Here is a 27,698-nt window from a genome sequence, read left to right on the forward strand (position 1 = left end):
TTTGGAAGAGCAAGCAGTGCTCTTAACCTCTGAGCCATTTCTCCAGCCCTGAGTTTTTAACATTTGCCCCATTGTCTGCCCTTAAAGAGCAAACTTTCTCTTCTCCTGAAAGCTTCTGTTTGGTTTTGCGTGTGAAGTATCTCATGGTTGAGTTAACAGCCCTCATCTGCCAGAGTTACAGAACTTTGCAGTTTGCCTAATTTTGTCCTACTCTGAGAAGATTGAGGGTACTCGGGAAGGGCTCAAGGAGGAAGCACCAGGCCTAGAGTCCAGGATCAGCCCTAAAACATATGTGCCCTTTTCAGCTGAGTGGTTTTGTTTGGTTTCTCAGGCAAAGGACTGACCTCAGAGGACATTGTCCACTTGTATGGAGAAGTGAGCACACTGATTCTGTTTGCCATAGGCTGAGCTGCTCCCAGCTGGAGAAGAAACTATTGTGCTCCTAATACTATTCCACCAGGATGCCTGACTGGAAGCACCTTCAGGACTTTATCTGCATAGTTGACAAGTCTTTCAACAAAGTGTAGGAGCTGGAGCAGCCCAGGATGAGCTGTCATGAGAGAGTAGCAAGCTTGTATAGGTGCTGACTAACTTGACTTTCCTTATGAGGCACAGCAAACCTCTGACTATGGATGCAGGCCTGCTTTCTGGAAAATGCAGGGGTATATGCTGAATGCCAGAGATCCTTGGTCATAGCCACATTCCTCTTTTGCTGTTGAGGGTACCTAAGAGTATATTTTCTCTAGTTGTATCACAATGACTCTGGGCCCTTGCAAGTGAGGGCCTCCAAAGCAAAACTGAACAGTTTGCTTCTGGACATTTAGGAGCAACCTGCTTTCTGGTCTGTTGTAAATCAATACCCAAATGCCTCTGAATTTGGACAGTTGCAGGAGCTGATAAAGAACTCGACATCATACTTTGAAAGCAGACTCATACTCTGACCTATGTTGCTGGTCTGTCTACTCTGCAGCAGATCTTTTAGAATTGAACCTTTATTTTGTAGGGTTAAACTGAAAATGGTAAATGAAATTGCTGGTTCCAGTTATAAAAAGTGTAGGTCTTATAAAGTTGACATACATACTTGAAAAATTTGGAATTTAGTCAGTGAATGTGCCAGAGGTGAGAGGGGAGGGCAGTGTGGGCAGAATATTTACTTGAGTGTGAGTCAGCTTCCCTGCTTAGCTATGAAGAAGAAAACACATGCACAGCTACATACTGTTGTGTGAGATACCCAGATTGTACTGTCCCCAGTTATAGTCCAGAGGCGGGATATAATTAGGCATTTTAGTGTCTTTTTCTGGCTGAGAACAGGACTTCCTTTTAATATGTAAGTCCATTGTGTGGCATTGAGGGACCATTCGGGAAGTAGGGAGACAGGTTCTACTATAACTTTAAGTCATACAGAAATAAAACTTCTTTGTAAATATAAAAGGCCTTTCCAGAACTGAAATAAATTGTGTGGGTACCTAGCCTCTTCATGTATTAATGGCTGCACATTGTACTCATTCATATGTACTCATTTCTATCATCTTTATTCCACTTAGATATATTTAACCCATGATTTCAAGTCTAAAATAAATGCTACCCTGTTCAAATATTGTTCTCTAACTTGAAAAGGCTCAAGTTTGAGGAGTCAAGAGAACCATCAGACAGTAAACCAGCTCCTAAACTGTGAACCTTTTCTAATTTCTAGCCCTTGTCCTCAGTTTTGTGAGTATTGAGTTGTTAAGTGTGTGCTTTAAATAATAAGATTTTTAGGAAAAACTAATTAATATCCCACACTGGGTTACCATTGTCCTAGAAAAATCTCTAATTGTAATAGTATTCGGAGCCTCTTCAATGCCTAGCCGGTCACTGAGAAGAGTTGATAAGTATACAGTGTCTTTCCTACTTGCTGTTACAAGATTTTAATTAAGAGAATTCAGCTGTGGCACCAGCTGGGGATGTCTGGCATTGTGGAAGATTGCAATTAGATGCTGTATATTCTATCTTCTTTTTCCCCCTTCAACTTTGGTGGAATGCCTTTGAGAAGGAGCTTTTAGTCTCAGCAGTATAAATACTTTAATATGCTTAATTATGTAATCATACAGTTATACTCCTCTGTGTATATACAAGTCATTTTATGGATTCTTTAATCCCTCTTCTAATACTGAAATGTCTAGCCTGCTTTTTTGGTTGGAGGCAAAAAATGCATTGGACAAGAAAAAGAGAACCAGAGGCATTTAGTGATTTTCATCTAGTTATCCTCTATCCTTCTGTCTCCCTGTTTTATGATCACGTTCTTTTAGTCTGAGACAATTAACATTTCATTTTCCTAGAAAATTTCAGATAATTTATGTAAAATTAGGTTTTTATAATTCTCTTATCTTCTATTAATTCACAGACGGAGTCTTTTAAAGTAAGTTATGTTCTTTTTCCCAATCCTCTGTTCCAAGTACATGTAGGGCATAAGCCTGGGATAGGAGAGTCTGACATGCAGGCACAATGGGACCCATTGATGATTCTGCATTGAGTTTGTGCAAAGAGGACCTGTGACCCCAGCTGTTAGAACTAGAACTGGGAGCAGCTGCTTTCTGGAATCCAGTCCTCTAGGGATGCACTCCATCTGCTGCCATGTGACAGGTCCTGGGAAAGAAACTGACCCCGAGTCATCTTTATATTCCTTTTCTCATTACCCTCCAGTTCTTTTCCTGTCCCCCTGCAAACCTAAGTAGCAGGATGACGTACTTCCCCATTCTTCCCTCTTTCCTCATTCTACCTTCCTGCACATCCAGTTCCATCAGGAAGCACTTATTTCAGGAGTATGTAAGCAGATTTATACGCTTGGCTTCTTCTGGAGGGTTGGTACCATAAAGCAGACTTGCATTTTACTGTGAGCAGTGCACTTCTACATTTTAGGGCTAAAAGGATTCTTTGAATGCTCATCACTTGGGGAAGAGCCCAAAAGTTCACATTCCTGTCTTGCATTTAGGGCCTTCCCTAATGATCTGCATCAGACACCAGCCTGACATCCCTCACACTGCTTTCCCCTAAGATAGGAGCTGACCATGTGGACCTGGCTGGCTTGAACTTGCATCCTGGCTGAGGCTTCTCAGTGCTGAGATTAAAGGTACATGCTGCAACACCTAGTTTACCAGACTGATTTTCTAAATCTCTGTCTCCTGCTAATACTGGACATATTTGTTACTTCTTATACACAAGCCACCTCTTTTTGCTTCTCTGTCTTTGCCCTGTTTCCACCCCCAGTGTGTTCTTCCTGCTCTACTTATCTCTGTCGCGGTTCTTTATCCTGTGGTCACAGGTCCTAGTACCCTCCACTTGGAACTCTGATTTTTTCCATCTCCTCTCATCACTTCTCCATTGGGTTAATCCTTTTTCAAAACTTCTTGTATCCTATACTAATTTATGCTGTGGTCACTTATTGGACACGAGTCCCCAAGAGAGTAGGGCCTCTGCCCTTTTCATCATTCTACCTGCCTTCCTCCATTGCCTGGCACAGTGCTTGGGACTTAGTAAAACCTCCTCAAGGCAATGGATGGATGCATGTAATCCTTATGTGAACTCTGAAGCTTAAACAGAGAGGAGATGTTACTATTACTGTAACCTACTTAGGACTCTGTCTATAACCCTGGAGAGACTGGATTCTCTTCAAGGACAGATGCTATATTATTTGCTCTTGAATTTGTAGCACTACCCTGGGACATAGTAAGTATTCAATAGATGATTTCTAAGTTAATGAAGGAATTTCTGCTAGGAAAGTAATTCCCAGTAACAATAGGATGAAGACTCTTAATTTTTTTATTGTCTTCTAGATAAAGCTTATTAAATCTAATCTTTAGAAAGATACAAGATTAAAGAATATTTCTGTTTACTAAATGTTGCATCTGTATGTTACTGTCTGTAGATACACAGAGTAGGTAAGGCTCATCTGTAGACACAGAGTAGGTGAGATTCCATCAGATAATATCTCCTGACCAGGACTGTTAGACTGGCCAGTCAAAAAAAAAAAAAAAAAAAAAAAAAAAAGGCTTTTCAGGATTTAATAGTCACTGCTGAAGGGAACAGGGTCATGATCTTCAGCCTGATTTAAAGCCAACCTGGTCTGCATAGAGAGTTCTAGGCCAGCCAAGGCTACATGGTGAGACCCTGTCTTAAAAATAATAAATAAGCCAGGTGTTGTAGTACGTACCTTTAATTTTAGCATTCAGGAGGCAGAGCAGGCAGGTCTCTGTGAGTTCAGTACCAGCCTGGTCTACATAGTGAGTTCCAGTACAGCCAGACAGATGTAGAGAGACTCTGTCTCAAAAAACCATAATACTATGCCGGGCAGTGGTAATGAACACCTTTAATCCCAGCACTCAGGAGGCAGAGGCAAGTGGATCTCTGTGAGTTTGAGGCCAGCCAGAGCTGTAACACAGAGAAACCCTGACTTGAAAAACCAAAACCAAACAAACAAAAACCATAATACTAAATAAATCATTGAATTGAGACTGTATAATTTGTCTAGGCCCAAAGTTTCACAAATCAGATACAGACAGATTATTTAATGTATGTATGTATATGTTTGGTTTATTTTAAGACCAAATCTTACTGTGTAACCCAGGCCAACTTTGAACTTTGTATCAGCCTATTCAGGTACTGAGATTACAGATCTATGCCACCACGCAGGCTCACAAATTGCCGTTTTGAGGTTGCTTTATATGATGGTCAAGGGACACATTCCAAAGCCAGACTGCTTAAGTACAGGCTCATAGAACAGGCAAATCCTAGATCTTTGGTAATGATCAAGCACTTGCTTTGGACTCTGCATGAGCTTAGACTAGATTGGCTATAGTTCAAGGCCAGCTTGGACTTCATAGCGAGTTCCAGGCAGCCACTGCTTCATGGTGAGACCCTGTCTCAAAGAAAAGAGAGAAACTTAAGTGGGGCTGAAGAGATGTTAAGTAGTTAGGAGCACCTACTGCTCTGAGTAGGTTTGGTTCTTAGCACCCACATTGGCTGCTCACAACCACTTCTACAGGCACCTACACATACAGAGACACACATATACACATAATTTAAAATGAAAACTAAGTGTGGCTTCCTCAGAGAACAATACATGGAAGGAGTACTAGGAAAGAGCATAGGAAGAGTAAAGGATTTTTCTGAGCCTGTGCAGAGCAGCCTGATGGTCACCTTGTTGGATGTCATCATTGGATGACAGAAGGGAAGAACAACAAGAACAAAACCAGACAGGACTGGGCTACTCAGTGGTAGTGTTTGTATAGTATTGTGAGGCCCTAGGTTCAATTCTTAGCAGCACAAAACAACAAAGAAACAAAAGACTTCACAGCCCTTAACAACAACAATATAAATACTCTCACTGTTCACGATTGGCTGGCACAGATTCTCCATGTGGGACATGCAGATCAAACCATGACAAACTGCTTTTATGGTGATGTATATGTGAGACAAGGTGATTCAGAATCTTGTGGCTTAACATTATTTAAAGCTGAGACTTCATCCCCGACAGCAGTGGTTCTCAACCATCCAATTGCTGTGACCCTTTAATACAGTCCCTCATGTAGCGGTGACCCCCAGTCATAAAATTATTTCATTGCTACTTCACAACTGTAATTTTGCTACTGTTACGAGTAGCAATGTGAATATCTGATATGCAGAATACCTGATACAACCCCTATGAGGGTCAAGACCCATAGGTTGAGAACCACTGTCCTGTAAAGTGGAAGGGGAAGAATACCCAGATCTTGGGATGTTGTACCTTTTGACTCTTTCTACCCATATACTTTCCTTGCCTTGTTCCTGAGATGTTTTGGTTCTGGAAAAAACCAAGACAAGGCCTATACCCCTGATAGCACCCTCCATCTCATTCCTATCCTGTTATCCCTGTCTCATGAGAGGGTGGACAGACACACACCCTCTGCAGAGTGCACAGAGCTCACTTATATATATCTTAGACTGAGTCTCATCTCCTTGAGAAAACACTGTTCAGATCTCTACCCCCTAGTTCCTGTGAGTGCTTTTCAAACACCAAGGATATGTAGCCACTGCCTCAGCAGAGCTTTATGGCCACCCATGACTAGGATTTACTGAATGCCTCATTGTTCTGGTTGTCCAGGCCTCTGTGAGTACCAGTGCCTCGTGAGCCAGTGGAAGCAGCATGCACTGCTTGGTTCACTGGTGGTACACGGTAGGGCTGTTTGAGTTTCAGTAGAAGTACCTCAGTGGCCCTGTGTACTCTGTATTTAGTGGGAACATCAATTTGCATTTCACTTCTGAAAATGCCCCCACCACTCTAAGGTGTAGCTTTGGTATCTGTGATCTTTAAATAGTTCATCTGTAGTGAAGGAAACTGCCTTTTCTCCCCCGCCTTGCTGGGAAATATTGCCTGCTGATATGTGAACACAGGAGGCCTCTATGTTTACAAGCAAACAACCCATCTTCACTCTACTCTAGACAGGAGTTGTAGCACCTTGTATTCATGTCTCTTATCCCCATGTGATATATTGCAGTGGGGGGGGTGGTGTTGTTTTTTGTTTTGTTTTGTTTTGAGACATCTTGTAATCGGGGAGATTCCATTAGCACATAAGGGAAAATCAGAATTTGAATACAGATTTGACGATTTAGTAGCCATGTTCTATCAGGTCATTACTAAATTTGTCAGAGTCTTAGTTTCTTAGTCTGACTAACTTCTCATTCTACCTTCCTTGTAGGGTGGGAGAATTGAGTAAGATCAATGTGGTGCCTGTTGATAAATGTTAATTCTCTTCCACGTTTGCACCTCGTGGGACAACAGAGATTAAGTTTGTTTTACACTTAAGTGTGTGCTTCTTAGGTGGTCATGCCTAGACATTGCTTTTAGATGGTAGAGGAAATGAAGCTCCGACTTTGACCTTTGTACTCAGGACTCTAACTCTGTTTTCTCTGGAAGCCCTCAGTTTATTATCACAGTCTAGGGATTCCTCCTGCAGATGGGATTCTGGAGGGCTAAAGCATATCATTAAACAGCTAGGTAGGAGCTAGGGTGAGGAGGTGAGACTGGGTAGCCATTGCTACTGAGGAAAAATATAAACTCCTCGGATTTCTCTTGACCTTTCTCTACCACCCAGAGGTAGCACAGTAATATGTTAGCACACCCAGAATATCTTTGTGGTCATCTTTCTGTCCTGGGCATAGCTCACTGAACCGGGAGACTGGTGGCCTGGACCTGGAGTAGCAGGATAAAGGAGAATGCCCTCCTAGCCCCCTTCTTCTAGCAATCATAGCAGTGAGAAGGGGAAAGGACCCAGCCCAGCTGCCAGCCTCCTCTTCCCTCCCTTCTGAGCTGTGAAAACAAGAAGAGGTAAAAGGGTAGCAGGCAATATGGAGGCCATTTGTCAGCCAAGTGCAGCCTAAGCTCTGCAGCTGAAATGGGGAGTGGAAACGGAGCTAGCTCAGCTGCTGAGATGGTGCAAAGAGAGAGCAAAGAAGCAGCTTCCACAGTGCTTCATCCTGATGTTTTCTGCCTGTCCCCTCTCTAAACATCAAGCAATTCTGAAATAGTCCTTTTCTACTGTAAGGCCTTTGCCCTGCCCCATTCAAAACTCAGAAATATGGGGCTTAGTTTACTCTGGAGTAAATGTAAAAATGTTTTAGTGCCCATTATATGTGCAGCATGATACAAGCATTTTCATGAACATTGTTTTTATTAATTAGCTCATCACACTGGTAGAACCACATACTGCTATTGAATAAGACTCAGAGGAAAACAGGGCAGTTGACAGGCCACAGAGTGGATCCTTGGGTCAAACTCAGATTCATTTGTTTGAGATCTAAGACCATGATCTGATCCTTTGTGGCCTGATCCTGTTGGGCAGACAGTATATTTTCATGATTAGCTAGATGCCGATTTAGAGAATAAGAGATTTACTTGCAGAGAGAGTCTCTCTATTACGTGGCCCATTCTAGTTAGAAGCAAGACAGGATTTGCGGTGGACAGGCTTTTGCAAGCTCATACCATTTTCTACTAAGTATTAGTAAATACTGTCATGTTATTTATGAAGCATTGGGGACCAAACATGAACAAAACACATCCCTATCCTGTAGTGTGGACAGATGGGTTGTGGCACTTAGTGGAGAAATGGAGGAAGGATGGCCTGTGGAAAAATAAATGTAAAAACAATATAGTAGTAGTTTATCAGGAGGAATGAAGTTGTTACAGGAACACAGAGGGGGGAAAAATAAATGTTCCTGCTTACTGAACACTGAGTATGTAACAGACCCTGAATCAGGTACTTGTCCTGTATATTGGAATTAATCTTCACAGCAACTGTGTGAAGTAGATACCTTTGTATCCCCCTGTTTTAGATGAGGAAACCAAGGAATAGATCTTTCTAAGACTGTAATGGATAACTTTTGAAGGCAACAAACAAGGTAGACCCACACTGACAAATTCTAGCATGTGCTCTCTGGCAGTGGCTGGAGAGGTGTTCAGGAGCTACAGCCTTGTAAAAGTGGGAGTTTCAGCTGGGTGTGTGTGCTTTAAGGTCAGGACCCTTGGCCAAGGTAAACAACACTTTATTCTGAGTGACTAAGGGGTTTTTGTGCCTCTCTCTGTAATAAGAGTTGCCATGTTTGAGGCAATAAAAGAAAATACTTTTCCTCCTTCTTCTGAGGCTACTCGTTGTAAAAGAGAGGGAAGGGGTGGGGGGAGTCCAGTCCTAAAACAAGGACAGTCTCTAGCTAGACTTGTCTGCCAGTTGCTGATGTCCCAGAGCAAGGCTTGAGCTAGGCCTTTCTTTGGGAAGATGATGGGGACTGGGAAGGGCTGCAGGGAGACAGCCTTGGTCTGTGTGGTTCCTCCCTGTGCTCTCCTATCCCAGCACCATCCACACCCTGGGAAAGGCTTGTGCTATAGCAGGCTGGCCCTACCCCCAGTGTGTGGGAAGTTCTCTAAGAAAAGAGATTCTGGCTGGACAATGGGCTTCCTGTCTGACTGCTGGAAGATTTGTTTTATATGAGAAGGTTGCAAATGGCATGAGAAATCATCTTGATTCCCTCTCACTGCAGCCTGATTTGGACTTTTGACTACTCAAGTAGTGATCAGTAATGCAGAAGGCCAGGAGAGCCATTGGGAAGCAGCCCTAGGTGTCTTCTAGTAATGAGATTTCTGTGTTCTGGCTCCCACAGCAAGCCTGTGGTAACAATCTGTTCCATTGAAGGAGCTCTTTCCTCCGTGGACACAAGGTGCTGCCAGCCCTTCATACTCGGAGGTCAATTTAAAACCACTTGGCTGTAGGATTTTTATAAACTAACCACGTAGTCAACTTCAGACAGCTTTTTAGTATCAGAAGTGACCTCAGAGGTGTTTTAGTTTAGTGCCTTTTCGTATTAAAACAGGCCTAGAAATGACCTCAGTGTCTGCTTGCAGTGTCCAAATCGTCCTTGTTGCTGAACTTCTTACTGAGACACCTATGGCAGGTTGAGGTTTGGAGGAGAAGCTAGACTCTGAGACCCTCTAATATTTTGTCCCAGCCTTACCTGCTGGCTAGCATCGAACAAGTATCTTGAGTTCTCTTCCTTAATTTGCTCATCTGTATTGTGTTATGAATATATTTAAGACAAATTTGTGTGTGTGTGTGTGTGTGTGTGTGTGTGTGTGTGTGTGTGTTGTGAAACATAAAGGAGTTCCACGTGTAAGCTCCTTAGAATAATGCCTGGCATATATCAATAAGCATAAGCTGTTAAGACTCAACTTGTGAAGGATACCTCACAGAAACCTTTGACCACTACCAGATGGTCTTTTTTTCCTCCTCCTTTCTCCCTTTCTCTATTTATAATGCTCTAATTCCAACTTGTCTGGGATGCTTTTTCACCTTCCCTTTGAACTGGCTCATAGAGGTCAGCCTTGGAGAAAATCACTCAACTCAGAAGAGTCTCCTTGTCCTCATGTGTAAAATGCTTCATGTAGAAGGAACTCAAGGTGCTTGGTACATCTAGAAAGCTGTGTACAGTAACTACTGCTTCCTGCACAAAACAGCATATTTGACCAACTTTACTTTCTATAATCCCCTTGTCTTTTCTCTGGTTCTGCTGCTAATAAACTGGAAGTAGAAATTGAACCTTCACGTATCAAGAAAGAGTTTGACAAGTGAATAAATAAGTCCTCTTTTAAATAACGTTAAAGGGTCCTCTGTGCGAAATGCTGGGTTTTTATGTGACTGCTTTTGGGGTGGGAGCAACATCTCAATGTGTAGCCTAGGCTTTCCTTGAGCTCAGAATCCTTCTGCTTCAGCCTCCTGATGCTGGAATTATATCAAGTGTGGCCACCACACCTGATAACATTTCATGACCATCATATAGATCTTTCTGCTGTCTTTTGGGTCCACAATCCTATCTTCCAATATTTAGCCAAGGACTCCTTTCGCTAAGGCTCTGCTGACCATTAACATTATTAGCCTTTACTAGCTCTGTTAGTTAGCTTTCTGTTGTTGTGACAAAATGCTTGAGAAAAGCAAGTTAACAGGAGGAAAGGGCTCACCATTTCAGTCCACAGTCACCTGAGCCTGTAGCAAGGCAGAACATCATAGTGGGAACACATGATGAAACAGAGCTGCTTTTACTTGGGGTAACCAGGAAAGAAGGAGATGGGTGTATGGTGGGGAAAGGGGAGGGAGGAGGTCATACTGCTAAGAAGCCAAGGAATTTGGACCCTAGGCTCTATTCATAGTGTTATGGTCTGCCTTGTTACAGTCTTTACAGCCTCCCAAGGACACATGTGGAAAGGAACCCCTCTAATTGTTTTCTGGAATTACAGCTCAGTAGGACATTAACAGTACTACCTCAGCCCTGCTCTAGTGATCACCTCTCTAGAATTGATGCTTGGGCCAGGGACCCTCTTTCTCTTCCCCTCCCTATCCTCAGTCCCCATGTGCTGCTAGGAATGGAACCCTGGTCTTCTGGAAGATCAGTCAGTGCTCTTAACTGCTGAGCCATCTCTCCAGTCACCTAAACACCTATTTCTTTGTGCTCATTTGTATCCCAAATGCTAACACACTGATTTTAATGTGAAACTGTATTATTTCAGACCTGTGAGTGAATGATTAATACAGAACAGTTGGTTAAGCCTGTGGCTCCTGTGTTTGACAGTGTAGTGTTTTCTTGGTGGCTGCTGGCCAGAAACCTTTCGTTTAGTCTTTCGAAAATACGCTAGATATTTAAATGTATGCTAGCCCTTCTCACCTTAATCCCTTAAAGACCAGAGGCTGCATACTCCTGTTTTCTATAGCTTCCTACTTGTTTTGAAAGGGTTCAAGTCTTTGTTCTGTTTCCCCGAGGTCTTTCCTGGAGTTTTATTTTGCTTGTTGAGCTATTATAAAAATGAGTTTTAATTTGTCTCCTTCCTGAAAGACTGGGCACCAAAACAACAAAAGCAGGACAGTCAGAAGGCAGGCTTGGGATTCTTGTTGGTTTTTGAGGAATCTGTTAGGTCAAGGTGACCCCAGAGTGGAAACTTCAGCCGGGTCATTTCTCTCCAGTGTGGTTTCCCACTGCTGCCTGGTGAGATGGTCACCGAATGCTCCAGTGTGTTCGTTCCCCTGGAGACACTGCCTTCTGATGGGTTAGCCCCTTCCCTTGACCGTTTCCTTTGCAGTGTGAAAGTAAACAGAATTATCAGTATCTGTCATGTACTTGGCATGGTACAAGACAATTTCAGATATTACTCTACTCAGAATCTATGGAGCTGAGTGTTGCTGTAGAGAAAGTCTCAGAGGAGAAAGGACATTTAACACTAGGGGCCTAAGTATCTGTGGGAGACAGTAGAATGTAGAAGCAGCTAGGAGAATGAATTTTTTCCCCTGTAAAGTCATCTGGCTTTCTATTCCTCTTAAAAAGTAAATAGTATTACCTAATCAGATGAGTTCATTGTCTTCCCAGGGTTAAGAACAGAGCTTGAAATTCCCTCTTTAAGTGAGGAATTGTCCAGGAAAACCTGAGGTATAAATTGTCAGCCTCGCCAGGTGGTGGTGGCGCACGCCTTTAATCCCAGCACTCGGGAGGCAGAGACAGGCGGATCTCTGTGAGTTCGAGGCCAGCCTGGGCTACCAAGTGAGTTCCAGGAAAGGCGCAAAGTTACACAGAGAAACTCTGTCTCGAAAAACCAAAAAAAAAAAAAAAAAAATTGTCAGCCTCCTGGCCGGGACCATGGCTCCCAGAAGTTGCTGGGTGTTTCATTTGCTTTGTGGGTTTTGGTTTTCCTGGATGTTCTTCCTTTCCTGTGAACTTCAGGTTTCACTGAAGGCCTATACTTTATCTTTTGCCCGTGGCCACATTCCGCATAGTCTCCTCTTTGGACTAAAGAGCAATATTTGTGTATGTGTGCCCTTGGTATCTCAAAGTGACCTTGCCTGTTCTGTTTGCTGACCCTTCATTCTAAAACCTCTTTATTTTCTTTTTGGGGGGTTTTTTTGGTTTGGTTTGGTTTTTCGAGACAGAGTTTCTCTGTGTAACAGTCCTGCCTGTCCTGGAACTCACTTTGTAGACCAGGCTGGCCTCGAACTCACAGAGATCCGCCTGCCTCTGCCTCCCAAGTGCTGGGATTAAAGGTGTGCACCACCACCACTCAGCTTCTTTTTATTTATTTATTTATTTATTTTGGTTTTTGGAGACAGGGTTTCTCTGTGTAGTTTTGGTGCCTGTCCTGGATCTTGCTCTATAGACCAGGCTGGTCTTGAACTCACAGAGATCCACCTGGCTCTGCCTCCTGAGTGCTGGAGTGCTAGGATTAAAGGCGTGCACCACCACCACCCGGCACTTCTTTATTTTCTTGAACCTTGGTCTGACTATCTTAATGCTGAACCTGCTGTATTCCAGCTTGCTGCCTTTGAGTGACTTTCTTAGATTAACAAAATAATTTTTATACCAAGTTTATTTTTGCTGTACTGTGGAAATAATCTGATCCACCTTAGACTAGATTCAACTTTTTTTTATAAAGAATCTTAAACATAAAACAAGCCTCTCTTATTGTGAGTCAAGGTCCTCTCTAAGGGTTTTGTTAATCAGCTCAGCTAAATTGGGATACTTTGGATTCTCTGCGTTTAACTCAGTTCTCCAATCTCAATGCGTTTGCTTCCCCTTGCCCCTCCCCTCCTGATGGAAAGAAGTCTCACTGAGGCGCCACTTCCCCCAGAGTTGTCCTGAGCCCCCTGTAAGCTGTTGTTTCTGCTGCTCTTACGCTCCCTCTCTTGAAGCAGGAATCCCATTCTTTGGGACATATTACAATAAGTCTTCATGCGGAGATTTTTTAGAAGCATAAGGGAAAACTACATGCTGAGTGTCTTTGGAGGGATCTGATTGGCCAGAGCACAAGAAGATGTCTGGCTTTTCACTGTACATCTTATTTTTTTAACTTTGTGCCACATATATACTGAGATCCTATCTATTTATGGGATTTACAGAGGGAAACATGGAGCAGAGTAGACATGGCTCTAGAATCCTAGCCCTTCCTCTGAGAGCCTCTTCCAAGCACACTGGCCTCTGTGGGTCCTGCCTGCTCTACTCTCAGGAGCTGCCCAGAAGAGTGTTCAGCATTAATTATGCCCAGGAAATGAACCAATTAGACACAGTCTGCAGAGAAACAAGAGTCAGTCAGAAGGTCTGTGGGGAGCTTACTACTCTGAACAAAAGATGGAAAATGAAATAGTAAAGCAGCTGATTTGCTGGCCAGCTCCCTGAATGACTTAGCCACCACTTTGAGAATTACAGAAATGTTTGCATTCACTTCCCTCCTGTTTGGGACTTTGAGCTGGGTGTGTGGTAGGGATATCAGAAGTGTGTCCTTCAAGGGGATAGGGTCTCGTGTTTGTATTCATCTTTTAGTTTCGTAGTTGCTGTCAGACTTCTAGATCCTTTGTCAATGTTTAAAATTAGCAACTTTTAAAAAATTGTTGAGCTGGAACTGTAGCTCAGTGGTAGAGCATATACTAGTATGTGTAAGGCCCTGAAATCAATTCTTAGTACTACCAAAGGAACAAATGAAATGGGAAAGTAAATGGGAGTGTCTCAGTGATAGAGTGCTTATCTAGCATGGACAAGTTGCTGGTTCAATCCCAAGAAATGACCAAGAAAAATTATAAATGTACTTAAATGACAAAACAAAAGAAAATGATGTATTTTCTACCTATCTCTAGGGATGTGCAGCCTGAGGGCAAGGACCTTTTTATATCTAGTACCTTCCCCCGCCAGACTTGATGTCAGCCTGCATAATAGCATTCTGGGTCAGAACTAGTGGGAGGCTGCAGGGGTACAGCTGCAGAATGTGGTCTGTGGGGCTTTCACATGGAAGTGAGCCAGGGCCTTATCGTGATAGTCAGACACTCCTGTGTAACTCCCAGTCACTCTGAGCCTGTTGGAGGAAGTGAGAAAAGGAAACCACCATTCTGACTCCCACACAGATGTCTCTGTGATACAAGGATAGGCTGGCATGTAGTCAGCAAAACTGAATTTCCTTTGGAAAAATCTTTGTTGTATCTTGTGTTTGTAAAACATTTGGAAAGTTGGAGGTCATGAGGGCCTGATCATGCTGCCTTCTCCCAGGCCAGCCTTTCAGTGGCTCCTTAGCGCCCCCACAGGACACCTCAAGTGTGGCTAGACACACCTCCTTTCGCTACCTGGCTTGGGATTCAGTTCTGTAGTCTGTCAGAAATAGAAATAGTTTCCCTTCTCCTAAGAGCTGCTCAGACCTTCCAGCTCCTGTGATCCTGTGACAGCTTTTCTAAACCACAGTCTCACCACACCCACACCCTGTTCGCCATCTCTTTAGTTGACCAGATTGAGAGAGTGAAAGGAAGTGATCTTGGTACACAAAGCTTTACAAATCAATCGATTCATGGGATAGGGATTGGGTCTCATGGGAAAATGAGCTCAGGGTTAGAATCAGAGAACCTGACTCTGGTCCCAAGTTGACATTCACCTTGCCCTAATTTTGGCTAAAAGTTGCCTCACTTTGTGGGATGTAATGTCCACATCGTCAGAGGAAAGAAACGATAACTATCGCACAGAATCCTAAGAGATGAGATGACTTTAAAACTAGATTGTCATGCCTAGAGGAGAAATGTGGAGTTTATGGGACAGAGGCGAGTGAAGCCTGGCAGACGAGAGAAGGTGCACAGGGCTTGGGAAGCCTCCCAGGAAAGCTCTCTGAAATCTTCTCAGAAGCCAAACTCATGCTTTGATTATACCACGGAGTCCTTCCTGACATTGATGTTGTAAACAGCCTAACACTTGCCATAATGAGTTGCCGAGCTTTATCCCCTCTCAGTCTGACTCACTGTTAGTAGGCGCAGTTAGAATCAGATCCAAATTGCAGCAGGTACAGAACTTTTCTGGAGTCTGCTGGCCAGCCGGGAGGAGAGATGCTGTAAGCAGCCAGACTGACTGGTACACTTCAGCCTCTGTCAGTGACAACTTATTTCCATACTAGTTCAACAGGCTTTTCCAAGGATGGTTCTAATGCCCCTCAAATTTCAGGGTCATGCTGCTGAGAGCACATACCCATTGAAAACCTCACTGTGATGCCATTTCCCTCTGTCTTTGCAGTGTGCCCTCTGCCCCCAGAGCCAGAGAATGGTGGCTACATTTGCCACCCCCGGCCCTGCAAAGACCCCTTGACAGCAGGCAGTGTCATCGAGTACCTGTGTGCAGAAGGCTACATGCTGAAGGGCGACTACAAATACCTGACCTGCAAGGATGGCGAGTGGAAGCCGGCCATGGAGGTCAGCTGTCATCTCAATGAAGGTCAGTCTACAAGTGAAACGGGGTGCTGCCTGGGTCCTGCTTTTTTCCCCGGTCTCTGGGGAATGGCGCATGCTTTCTTGAGAGCTCCCTTGGCTGTGTTAAGCCCTTCGGCCTCTCTTTCTTTGGTATTCCATGTCTTTGTGGATATCATTAGGGTTGCTGGTGCATGTCACGTTGCATTCCACTGAACCATTGAGAAGCTCTGTGTCTTTATTGAGGCATCTGCCTGACTGTGTAAAATTCCTTTGATGTCAGGATCTCTGTTTGCCTAGTCGGATGCTGACGACCTTAGGCTGTGTTCTGTCTACTAGCATAGTGAACAACGAGCACAGTGCTAACATATTTTCCAGTGTCTCCTCCATTGTATTTTTCCCTTGAATAGAAAGTGACAGTTTTGTTACGGAGTTACAGCCCAGCTGTATAGAATCTTTCCTGCCTCTTCTTGTCTTGCATGACAGGAAAATGCAGATTCCTAAAAGGAAATGTGTGTTGTGTGGCCTTCTCTCTGCTTCACACCTGGGCTTCAAGACCATAGCATGCTTAACCCGTAACACCTCAGATGAGGGTGGGAAACAGTACGGGGTTTACAGTGAAGGCTGAGGGGCTTAGAACAGGACCGTATTATTTTGCCCACTTCTTAATTATCCTGTTATATGGGGGAAACATGGTGGAACTCAAGGTGGTAGGAAGATGTGGCCTTTTTAATGGTTGATGTTCGCCAGCATGCTGTTGGTGTTTTAAGAACTCCAGAGTTAAATGAGTTTAGGTACCCCTTGATCTGGGGGGTGGGGGTGGGGATATCTTATTCAGGGAATACCTAGGCCACCTTGTAAGATTTTCCCAAAAAGGCCCAGCTGTCAAATAAATGTTTCTGTCAAATATTCTATGTTCTGTAGGGAATATTTGGCTACATCATCTGTAGAGGCCATGTGTTATGCTTCTGGGTACCAAATGTTTGTGATGACTTGTTTCCTTAGACAAAGAAACGCACACGTCACTCGGGGTCCCTGCGCTGTCCATAGTGGCTTCCACTGCCAGCTCTGTGGCACTCATTCTTCTCCTCGTGGTGCTGTTTGTACTGCTGCAGCCAAAGCTGAAGTCTTTCCATCATAGCAGGTGAGCACACTGTTAGTCAAGCATCCCCGTGAGACTGACCTTGGACCAGTTATAGGAAGCTGTTGACCTATAGCCTCTGCTAGTCTGTATCTTAGGGAAGTGGAGAGGAGAGTCCGGCTGTGTGTAAACTCCTGGGTGTGCCTGGCACTGTGCTTGTTGGTTCACGTACATTGCTTTGATCCTGATGGGAACATTACAGACAAAGAAACTGAGGCATTCACATTATATCTCAGGATGATTGCAGAACTGAGATTTGAACCTCAATCTGTCCAGCCTCAAAGCCATAGCATTTCTGCCTGTCTCTGGAGTGTGGGTCTAGCAGCATTGGCATCATTCTTGAGATACTTTGGAGCTAAGGCACAGTGATAGGATTTATGGCTGATACATGGTTGTATTTGCAAGCTGCCTCTTCCTACACCTGGTTTCTAATCCTTAGTGCACCTCAGCTTCCCCCAAATTCTAATTTATTCGATTTGGAGTGGGATCCTGGCCTTACCATTTTCTAGAAAGCTTCTCAGATAGTTTTAATGTGTAGTGAGAATCCAGGATCATAGTACCATTCTGAAATCAGAAGAAGTGGGTTTTCTTATCTGCAGATTCTCCTTTTTCTCTTATAGCATATTATCTATTAATCATCCTAGACTCAGGAGATGGGGTGGCAAATGGTGGTGCCCCAGTGGGAATGGTCCTGAGGATATCTCTGATAGGGGACTTTTCTCCTGCCCTACCTTGGCCTCTGTAGTTGCTTAACTCTTGAGGGTACCTCATGTCTTTGAAGAATAGATTGTTTAGATTCATTCATAGTCCTGCATTAGTCACTGTCTTAGCTCTCAGGCACAGCAGTCCAGACTAACCACATTCTATAAAATGCTCCACATTTGGAACTTACAGATACAGACTACCCTCAAGTTAATTTCTGTGTAGGAATGTGATTTTTCCTTCTTCCTCTTGTTTTGTTTAGAAGAAAGGAGGAGTAACAATTATTTTTAAAGAGTTTTTTTTAAGATTATGTATTTATTATGTATACAACATTCTGCCTCTATGTATGCCTGCATGCCAAAAGAGGGCACGAGATCTCATTACAGATGGCTGTGAGCCACCATGTGGTTGCTGGGAATTGAACTCAGGACCTCTGAAAGAGCAGGCAGTGCTCTTAACCTCTGAGCCATCTCTCCAGCCCCCTTAGAGAGGTATTTTGAAGGGAACTATTTATTTATATTTACTATGTGAGTGGACATGTGCCATACCATGGTGTACATGTGGGGGTCAGAGGACAACATACACTAAATAAATAAATTAATTTTCTTTTGTTTTTCAAGACAAGGTTTCTCTGTGTAGCTCTGGCTGTCCTGGAACTCACTCTGTAGACTAGGCTAACCTAGAACTCACAGGTATTGGCATCCCTCTGCCTCCCAAGTGTTGGGATTAAAGGCATGTACAACCATGCCCAGCAAAAAATACTTTTTTAAGTTTCCTTTTTATTCAGCAGTCTCTGGGTACTTTTAGGGATGCTAATTGTCTTCAGTGTGTATGTTATTTGAATTGGGCAGTGTAGATTGTGTCTGTCAGGTACAGGTAAGGAAATCAAGAGTTGTGAGCAATGGTAGTGCCAGTATAGGCTGGCATCTGTACATGCCTCTCATCAAATTCCCCTCAGGTGCCTGCCCTGATGAGATTTCTCCCAGTCCAGGGGAAGACACTACAAGCATCAGGGATAATAATCTGAGGGATATCAAATGAATCTACTTACACAAAACTCCTTAGTCCATACACTTTATTCTTCTGCGTCAAAATCTATCTGCACAGCTTCAGCCCTGTTCTCTTCTCTGCCCCTTCCTCTCATGTCCTCTCATTGTTCTATCTCCGTTCCTTCATCTTCGTTCATCTTCTTAGCTCTCTTCTCATCTTAGCTAGTTCTTCTAGTCCTCTCTCAAGTCTCTGAGGCTTTCAGTTATATGCCCATACAAAGCAGCAATTCTCTGGCCAAAGCAAGGTCACAAGGCTTGAATTCTTACAGGGTCATAAAGGTGGATAAGAGTTTACCTCAGGCAGTGACTGTTAGGCTTTCTTTTACAACCCAAAAGGGGAGTGGTTAAAGGAAGTGGGATCAACTGAGAGCTAAAATCGGTTAATATATCAAAAAAAGAGAATTTCTGTGCTTAAACTACATTCCTAGAAGTGGTTAGGTAAAATGTTAGGAGTCTATAATGTTAGTATAGATCATGAGTAAAATAATACTGCCTATATTTCTTTAGGAGCCGTAACTGTTACTGTAAAACTTAGCAAGGGTAACTAGGCAGCCTGTGTCACAGCTTGATGTACCTGGTATGAAAAAAGCCCTTTTGTTTTGAATGTCAAAAGGGAAGTCTAAAGATAACACTAAGGCTGTGTAAGAAATGAAGGTCTGAGTTTAATTTGCACAGAAACAAAGCTATGTACCTAACATCCACCTGGCCTAGACAGTGTCTCTATATGGATATTTACCTTAATTCAGGAGACTAGCAGGTTGTCTGGAATGCTTATTCTGTCTGTCGTTTGTCCTTGGATGTTTGAGAGGTATCTCAGATAAAATGCTTTTTATTTGGAGCTAGCCCTGGCCTTGGATGCTAGCTAAAGGAGATATCTGATTCTAATGCTAAAAAGGAGAAACAAAAAGCCTGGAAGAAGGAAGCCTTGCCTGTGTGACTGTTATCCAAATACCTTAATTGTATATGGAAAAACTATGCCGAAAGAATGATCAATACACTGCAATAGCACATGAGAAATTCATAGCAGGAAGTGGCTAATATTCAAAAGCCAATATCACCAAGACTCCTTAAGACTTGGCTTTATCCTCTGGAAGGCCCTTGACTTTGTCATAGTCAGCTGAATTCCTACTTCATATTTCTACAGCTTGTAGCAGCCTCTCGGTGTGGAAAATGAAAGAACACATCTTCCCTCTCCTGAACACTTAAAAAACTGTCAGGATCTCAAGGCTGGAGAGATGACCCAGCAGTTAAGAGCACTGGCTACCCTTCTAGAGGACCCAAGTTTAATTCCTAGCATCCACATGATGGCTTACAGCCATCTGTAAATCCAGTTCCAGAAGATCTGACACCTTATTCTGGCCTCTGCAGTGGTGCACCCATGTGGTGCACAGACATGCATGCAGACAAAACAGCCATACACATAAAATAATTTTAATTTTTAAAAAATGTCAATGTCATAAACTCTAGTGGATACTCTAGATGAATGGAGATGAAAGGGACGGGACAACTAAACATAGAGTGTGTGTGTCTCAGGGTCACTGATGCTGTGACCAACTTCCACAGCCATAATCCTTCACTGAAGGAGGTATGGGCTGAAATTGAAACAAGGCAGGAACCTAGAGGCAGGAACTGATGCAGAGGCCATGGAGGAGTGCTGCTCCTCATGGCTTGCTTAGCTTGTTTTCTTACAGAACCCAGGACCACTGGGATGATCCCACCCACAATGGGCTGGGCCTTCCTACATTAATTGCTAATTAAGGAAATACTCTGCAGGATTGCCTATAGCCCAGTCTGTGGAAGCATTTCCTCAACTGGGATTCTCTCCTCTCAGATGACTCCAGCCCAGTGGTTCTCAATCTGTGGATTGCATCCCCCTTGGGTTCAAGTGACCCTTTCATAGGGGTTGAATATTAGATATTTACATTACAGTTCATAACAGTAACAAAATTACAGTTACGAAGTAATAATGAAATAATTTTATGACTGGAGGTCACCACCATATGAGGAGCTGTATTAAAGGGTCACAGCATTAGGAAGGTTGAGAACCACTGTTCTAGCCTATGTCAAGTTGACATAAAATTAGCCAGCACAATATGTTTAATTCTGGATAAAAAGAAAGAACAGAGCAGCAGTGGGTAATTTTACAGACAGTTTGGGAAGTTTGTATATAGTACACTGTTGTTAAGTTTTTGGAATGTAACAACACTGTAAGTTATATGGGGAAAGAAGTCCTGAGGTTTATACAAAATTGTCTTCATCATGCTTTCAAATGGTTCCAGAGGAGGAGAAAGTGTGGATATAACAAGAGTGATCCCCAGAAAATGTGTGTTTGTAAATAAATCTCACAATGTTCACTAAAATGAAGCCATAGGGGTTACATGTCTAAACATATAAATTTAAATCTAAACCAGTGTTGAAGGATTTTGTGTTATAGTCAAACTATTAAATACAAAGTAAGAGTTGGGTGATGGGTGACAAATGCCTTTAATCCCAGCACTTGGGAGGCAGAGGCAGGTGGATCTCTGAGTTTGAGACCAGCCTGGTCTACAGAGCAAGCTCCAGGACAGCCAGAGCTACACAAACCCTGTCTTAAAAAACCAAAACTAAATAAGTAAATAAAAGGTAAACCAGGCAGGACTGGAGAGATGGCTCAGTGTTTAAGAGCATTGGCTGTTCTTCTAGAGGACCTAGATTCAATTCCCAGCACCCACATGGCAGCTCACAACTGTCTGTAACTCTAAGATCTGATACCCTCACACAGACATACATGCGAGTAAAATAAAAATAAAAAATTATTTGGTGGGGGGAGTAAGCCAGGCCTAGTATTGTGTGCCTGTAATCCCAGCACTTGGGAACCTGAGGTAAAGTAACCCTAAGTTCAGGATTTGTCTGAGCTTAAATAGTAGCAAGACATGTCTCTTTAAAACAAAATCAGCTGGTGTGGTGGTGTAAACCCTGTCTCAAAAAAATCAGAGAAGTGGTTTCCATGTGAGTCAGGACACGGTGGTGAGATCCTCGTGGTAGTGAGGAAGTGGGAGTAACTGGTCTGGGCACAGAATGTCTGGGCTGCAGTTCCCGACCTCAGTGGGAGTGTACACCAGTGCCACCTTTGGATCATGCAGGGGCCTGTATGTAAACTTTGCCACATGTTCTTTCCTGCATTTGTGTTGAAATTCACAATTTTATATATAATTTTTTTTTTTAAAGACAAGAGTCTCATGCTGTAGACCACCAGGCCTCAAACTTATATTTTTCTGCATCTGCTTCCCAGGTGCTAGAATTAAAGGCACGCACTACCATGCCCAACAAGATGTATGAGTTTTTTGCCTATATGTATGTCTGTGCATGATATGTGGATACTGGAAAGCAAACCCCAGGTCCTTTGGAAGAGCAGCCAGTGCTCTTAACCATTGAGCCACCCTCTCCAGCCCAAGAACACAAGTCTTTAGAAGTATGTAAAACTGGATTCAGTCCCAAGTCCATCCCTTACCAGCTCTCTGACTGTTAAGCAGTTACACTACTTCTCTGAGCCAAGCCCACATTCTTGGTGAATCCCTACATGAAAGGACTCAGGTGAGGGAGGATCCAGTCAGTGTGCTAAAGTGTTTAAAGCACTTCCTACTTGCTGACATATAATAAGTGTTGGAAAATGATGGATTTTGTTGGAACAATGTTATTGATTCATCTCTGTGTTGCTCAGATTCTTTTGTCTTTTTCTTTTCTGATACAGGCGTGACCAGGGGGTTTCTGGGGACCAAGTCTCCATCATGGTGGATGGGGTCCAGGTTGCACTCCCTTCATACGAGGAAGCTGTGTATGGCAGTTCTGGTCACTGCATGCCACCGGCTGACCCCAGAGTACAGATTGTTTTGTCGGAAGGGTCTGCACCTACTGGGAGGAACATGCCAAGGGAACAGCAGCTGCAGGGCCAGGCGGCCTGCTCCTCTGCAGGTGGAGAGGATGAGGCCCCGGGCCATTCTGGGCTGTGTGAAGCCTGGGGTTCCCAGGGCTCAGAGACTGTGATGGTGCACCAGGCAACCACATCTTCCTGGGTGGCCGGCTCAGGGAGCAGCCAGCTGACACACAAAGACACTGCAGACTCGGAGAACAGTGACATACAAAGCCTTTTATCCCTCACATCAGAGGAGTACACAGATGGTAAGCGGTCTTTGCTAAACATGGATTACTGGATGTTGGAATCCTTGCTGGGAATGAGGAAGCCCTGTGGGCCACTCTGATAATTGGTGTATTTTCACCCTCCCCACCCCCAAAAAAGGGGGTAATAGCCAGAGTATTAGCCTACAAAGTAGGATTTGGTCTTCAGAATGCCAGGTAGAGCTTTGGGCTCTCCTAGGGAGACTTCATTGTTAGCTATGAATTTTGATGGCTCTGGAGTCTAATACTTTTCATAGCCATAGGCTCTGCTAAACCACCTGGATGAGTTTCAGGGTATAGAGCTATTAAAAAGTTTTGTATTCATAAAAGGCAGAAAATAACAAGGAGAACTTGTGCTGTACTGCTGAGAAAATAGTAGCCTGCATGTCTTGTAGAGAAGACGGCTACTTCGTTTTACACAGGAGTGTATTGCTGGTTTCCTTGTGCTGTCCATCTCAGTTAAGCTTGACAGTGAGGGTTAGCTAGGTATTTATGACTGTCCCCATTTCACAGATGGAGAAAATGGGTCCCAGTTTCACTTGTCGTTTATCACTGGTCATTGACAGCTGAGATGTAAAACTGAATGACTGGCTCTAAACCAGCATTTTTAACCTTACAGTGCCATGATGGCTCCCAGGTAACTCTACTCCTTGTGTCAGACTGGCCATAGAGTGCAGTGGGTGTTGCCTACTGACAGTCTGCCTTTGCTGGAGCCTGGAGAGTTTAACTGTAATTCACATCTGTCACTTTAAAGAATATCTGTAAGTGAAATCTCAGTGTAGTTTAGGGTCCAAACAAAGCCTCGAAGCTCCCAGTTGATAGTAACACTTTCAGTCTTTCTGAAAGATCCCAGAGGAAACTTCACAGATCCCGGTGTCCTGGATAGAGTCTATGTCTAACTTAGAAATGTGTCTGTCGGTAGCCTGCCGCCTTTGCTCTTTGTTGGAGAGAGATGTCGAGGGCCCTGTAATAACTGACCCAGTTTGGATGTAGCAGTCAGTGACCTCTGGACCCTCAGGCACATGTATTATGAGATGTGGCTAAGGGCATGTGGCATCCTTTATCCTTCCTCAGGAGCCAAGGAGGTTCCCTGTTCCTTAATGGCTACTTGTTTTTGTTTTTAGTTTGGGGGCTTTTGTGTTATTTTGTTGTTGTTTTCAGAGACGGGGCCTCTCTGCATAGCCTTAGAAACCATTGTCCTTCTGCCTCAGCCTCCAAGTCTCTGATCACAGTGCTCTACCATGTGCTGGCTTTTTTTTTTTTTTTTTTTAAGACAGAGTCTCACTATGTAGGCTTGGCTGGCCTGAAACTCACTGTGTAGACCAGGCTGGCCTCAACCCCACAGAGATTGACCTGCTTCTGCCTCCAATTAAAAATATTCTGCTGGAATTAAAAGTATGTGTCATCACACCTGGTTTGAGCAAACCTCTTTGAAAGCCTCATCTGTGTTGGTGCCAAATGAGGAAACATGCTCACTGCTGCTTGGAGTATCAGTTGAAAAGACAGTGGGGCCTGCATTGAAGAAATCATGGAACCAATAATTGTAGTGCTAGCCAGATAGGGTGCCTCAGGCCTGCAATACTAGCATTTCAGAGACTGAGACAAGAGGACCACAAGTCCAGGTTAGTTTGAACTGCATAGACCCTATCTCTAAAGTAAATAAGACCAGCAAGATGACTCAGCAGGTAAAGGCACTTGCTACCAAGCCTGATGAGCTGAATTTGATCCCCGGGCTCCACATGGTAGAAGGAGAATTCTGAAAAGTTGTTCTCTGACCTGCAGTGTACAGATGTACACACACTTTAAAAAATAAATAAAGTTTAAAAAATAGAATAATAGCCTGGCGGTGGTGGTGCATGCCTTTAATCCCAGCACTCAGGAGGCAGAGCCAGGTGGATCTCTGTGAGTGAGTTCCAGGATACAGGCTACAGAGTGAGTTCCAGGATAGCCAGGACTGTTACACAGAGAAACCCTGTCTCAAAAAAACAAAAAACAACAACAACAAAAAAAAATAGAATAATGAAATAAAAATTGAAGAACTGATGCCGTATGAGGTATTCAGAAAACAAGATACTTAAGACTGATGTCCTAGGAACTCAGGAGCTTGACACGTGGGTCTAACCTTCTCCCCTCTGGTGACATAAGAGAAGACCAGAACCCAGAAAAACAAAGTGATTTGTCCAGGTTCACACAGATGGCAGGTGGCTTTAAGGACATGCTGGGACTTGGGGAGGACTTTGTGGCTTCTTAGAGCAAGATTGGAGAATTGAATTAACTAGACCAGCAGAAAGAGAGGCAGGGTTGTGTTGGTGAGACCAGAAGGTGTTTGAATGCCAGGTTCAGCATTGGGATTTTATCATAAGGGAGTGGGAGAGATGAGTCAGAGAGCAAGAAATTCTGACTAGCTTAGATGTGTGCAGCAGAACGTTTTATTTCTTTAAATGGGTGGGGGCTGTGTGGGGGTTCCTAAGGTAGAGTTGGAGTGATATTGAGAGACACCTTTAGGTAACTCCAGTCCTTTCCTCCCCATCTTTCTGCAGATATCCCCCTGTTGAAAGAAGCATGAGGACTGCCCATCGTCTCTCCTCTCTGCCCGTCCTCTCTCCTCTATGGGTTTGAGTACCATGTCCTCTCCAGTTGCCCCACCTGGATGCCTGAGCTGCCACCTGTGTATCTGTGTGTACCTGAGGGCCTGCAGGCCATCCCGCTGGATACTCAAGGAAGATTGTCACCATCTGCCCACTGAACAGCTGGAGGACCTGGCTCTTTGCCTGGCCCAGCCTTCCCATCTGTCAGGGACATGTCTGAATGTGCTGGATTGAACCCTCCCTTGCCCCCGAGCCCCTGGGTCCCTTGCAGCCAGCTCTCTGGTGGCAGCCCCACAGTCATGAGGCCTGAGCACCGCTGTGTTTACTTGTGCCTTCCCCCGCCTGTCCAGGTTCCCTGTGTCCAGGTTCCCTGTGTGCAGGTGGGTTGCTGTCCACAGGCCTTAGTGGCTATCGCTACCTGTACACAGGGGCTGGACCTGGGGCTGCAGGAACAGATTGAACAGTCAGGCCCTCAAAGCAGGAGTGACTCTTATTGGGGCCAGAGTGTGGGCCCTGAACTTGCCCTGTGTGTTGACACTGATGGCATCTTCCTTGACTGAGGATAGAAGGTTTGGGAAGTTGTACCAAACCTGCCCGGCACTCAGCTGTTCAGCTCGGGTGCAGGTTCCTGACTCTTTGGAGTTTCCAAGAAGCACCCAGAAGACCTATGGGAAGGAAGAAGGTTGTCAGATAATGATTGTCTTCCTAATATGCAAGTTCTCACTTCCTGCTTCCAGCATTGGCTGCCTTGGCCTTGGTCTCTGTTCCTGGATAAGGGGAAGTTGCATGCTGTCTCCTGGACTTCGTCCTAGGTAGCTCTGGCTTCCTTGCAGCCCACAGAACCCCAAGATTTGCTAAGATGCCAACAAAAGCTCATCTGGGTTTTGGCAGTCTGGGCAAGTTGCCCATTTCTAGGTTTGTGGTGATGGAGGAGAGGTTGAGAGGTACAGACCAAGTCCCCCGTGGCTGCAGGCAGCTCCGGCCAGGTCCCGAGGATCCTCCTCACCACAGTCATGTGCCTTAGTAACTATGCCCAGGAAGTGGCCCGCTGTGCCGCTGCTGCTCCTCCTACTCTGCTCTCTTCTCCACGCTCTTCCACATAGCATTGCTGACAAGCCACTCTTTATCTGCCCTGCAGGCCTGAGGAATGATTCCTAGCACCCCTGGCTTTACCAGCTAACGTGGGTCAGTGGGTACCCAGAAGCCTGAGAAGTAGGCCTCGGGAGTGGGAGAGTGCCGGCATTGAAGGGGTGGGTGCTCCAGTCATTGTGCTGGGCCTCCTGTGGCACTGAATACCTGGGTAGCTGAGCCCCACCAGGTTTCTGCCATCTTCAGAAGACGTATTTGGTGTTAGGCACTCGCTCGCTTCCTTTCTCTCTATCTCTCCTCTCTCCTTCCTCTCTCTCTCTCTCTCTCTCTCTCTCTCTCTCTCTCTCTCTCTCTCCTCTCTCCCCCCCCTCCATCTCTTCCCCTTCTTTCCTTCCTTCCTTCCTTTTCCTTCCCTTTCCTTCCTTCCTTCCCCTTTCTTCCTTCCTTCCTTCCTTCCTTCCTTCCTTCCTTCCTTCCTTCCTTCCTTCCTTCCTTCCTTCCTTTTCCTCAAACCTCAAGGCTGGGAAACGTCAGAGCCAATCCTGGACTGCACCTATGATGTTTCTCCCTGAGCCTCTCTGGGGTGGTAAAGATAATAAAAAGCCCAGTGTATTTATAGTCCTGACCTAACGGGTTAGTTCCAGGCATCAGTGGCCTCAGATAGGGGAATGCCGTCCCTAGCCCACCACTGCCCACTGCCTCCACTTACAATGCACTTTAGTCCCTGGCATGCCTGCCTTCCTGCCACCCTCATCTCCTTTCCTCTCAGGGTAAGGGCAGTGCCTGCTGTCCCTGCTGGCCACTCTCACACCCCCACCCAGAAGGCCAGTCTGTTGTGCCCAGTGTCCAGTGTGGTTGGCTAGGCCTGGACTGGAGAAGGTGCTAGAACTCGAAGACTAAAACCCAATGGTGACAGTGCACACCTCTTAGCAGTTGCTGTCAGCAGCCACTGTGGCTCTCCTTCACCCTCCGTGGGGCCCACCCTCCTCAAGAGAAACGTGGGGCAGAGGGGTGGGAGTCCTCCGAGTGAGCCTTCCTCTTCTGCTTGCTGCTCTTCTAGAAATCTGAATTCTGCTCTAGGAGTTTTTAAAAGAAAAAAATGGAAGATCCTTCCCTTTTCTGTATCTTTACTCTGGGTTTTTTGCCTCTTAACAGATTGCACTTTTTGTTTTGGATTTGTTTAGCTACATGGTAACTGGCTCGGCCCTTGGGTAAAAGAACCTCCCGG

At 44.5% G+C, this 27,698-nt stretch overlaps 1 protein-coding gene across 2 annotated transcripts in view; it reads left to right on the forward strand.

The window, feature by feature from the left end:
* Susd6 (sushi domain containing 6) overlaps positions 1-26,120 on the forward strand; it is a 105,517-nt gene extending 79,397 nt beyond the window's left edge. For both annotated transcript variants that reach the window (XM_059279563.1, XM_059279564.1), the window contains 4 exons: positions 15,577-15,774; positions 16,752-16,890; positions 22,369-22,796; positions 25,334-26,120. In XM_059279563.1, the coding sequence (XP_059135546.1) occupies positions 15,577-15,774; positions 16,752-16,890; positions 22,369-22,796; positions 25,334-25,359 (791 nt within the window). In that variant the 3' untranslated portion in view covers positions 25,360-26,120. The remainder of the gene's footprint in view (positions 1-15,576; positions 15,775-16,751; positions 16,891-22,368; positions 22,797-25,333) is intronic.
* The last annotated feature ends 1,578 nt before the right edge of the window (positions 26,121-27,698 follow it).

This window comes from Peromyscus eremicus, chromosome 14, assembly GCF_949786415.1.
Source record: "Peromyscus eremicus chromosome 14, PerEre_H2_v1, whole genome shotgun sequence".
Taxonomy (NCBI): Eukaryota; Metazoa; Chordata; class Mammalia; order Rodentia; family Cricetidae; genus Peromyscus; species Peromyscus eremicus.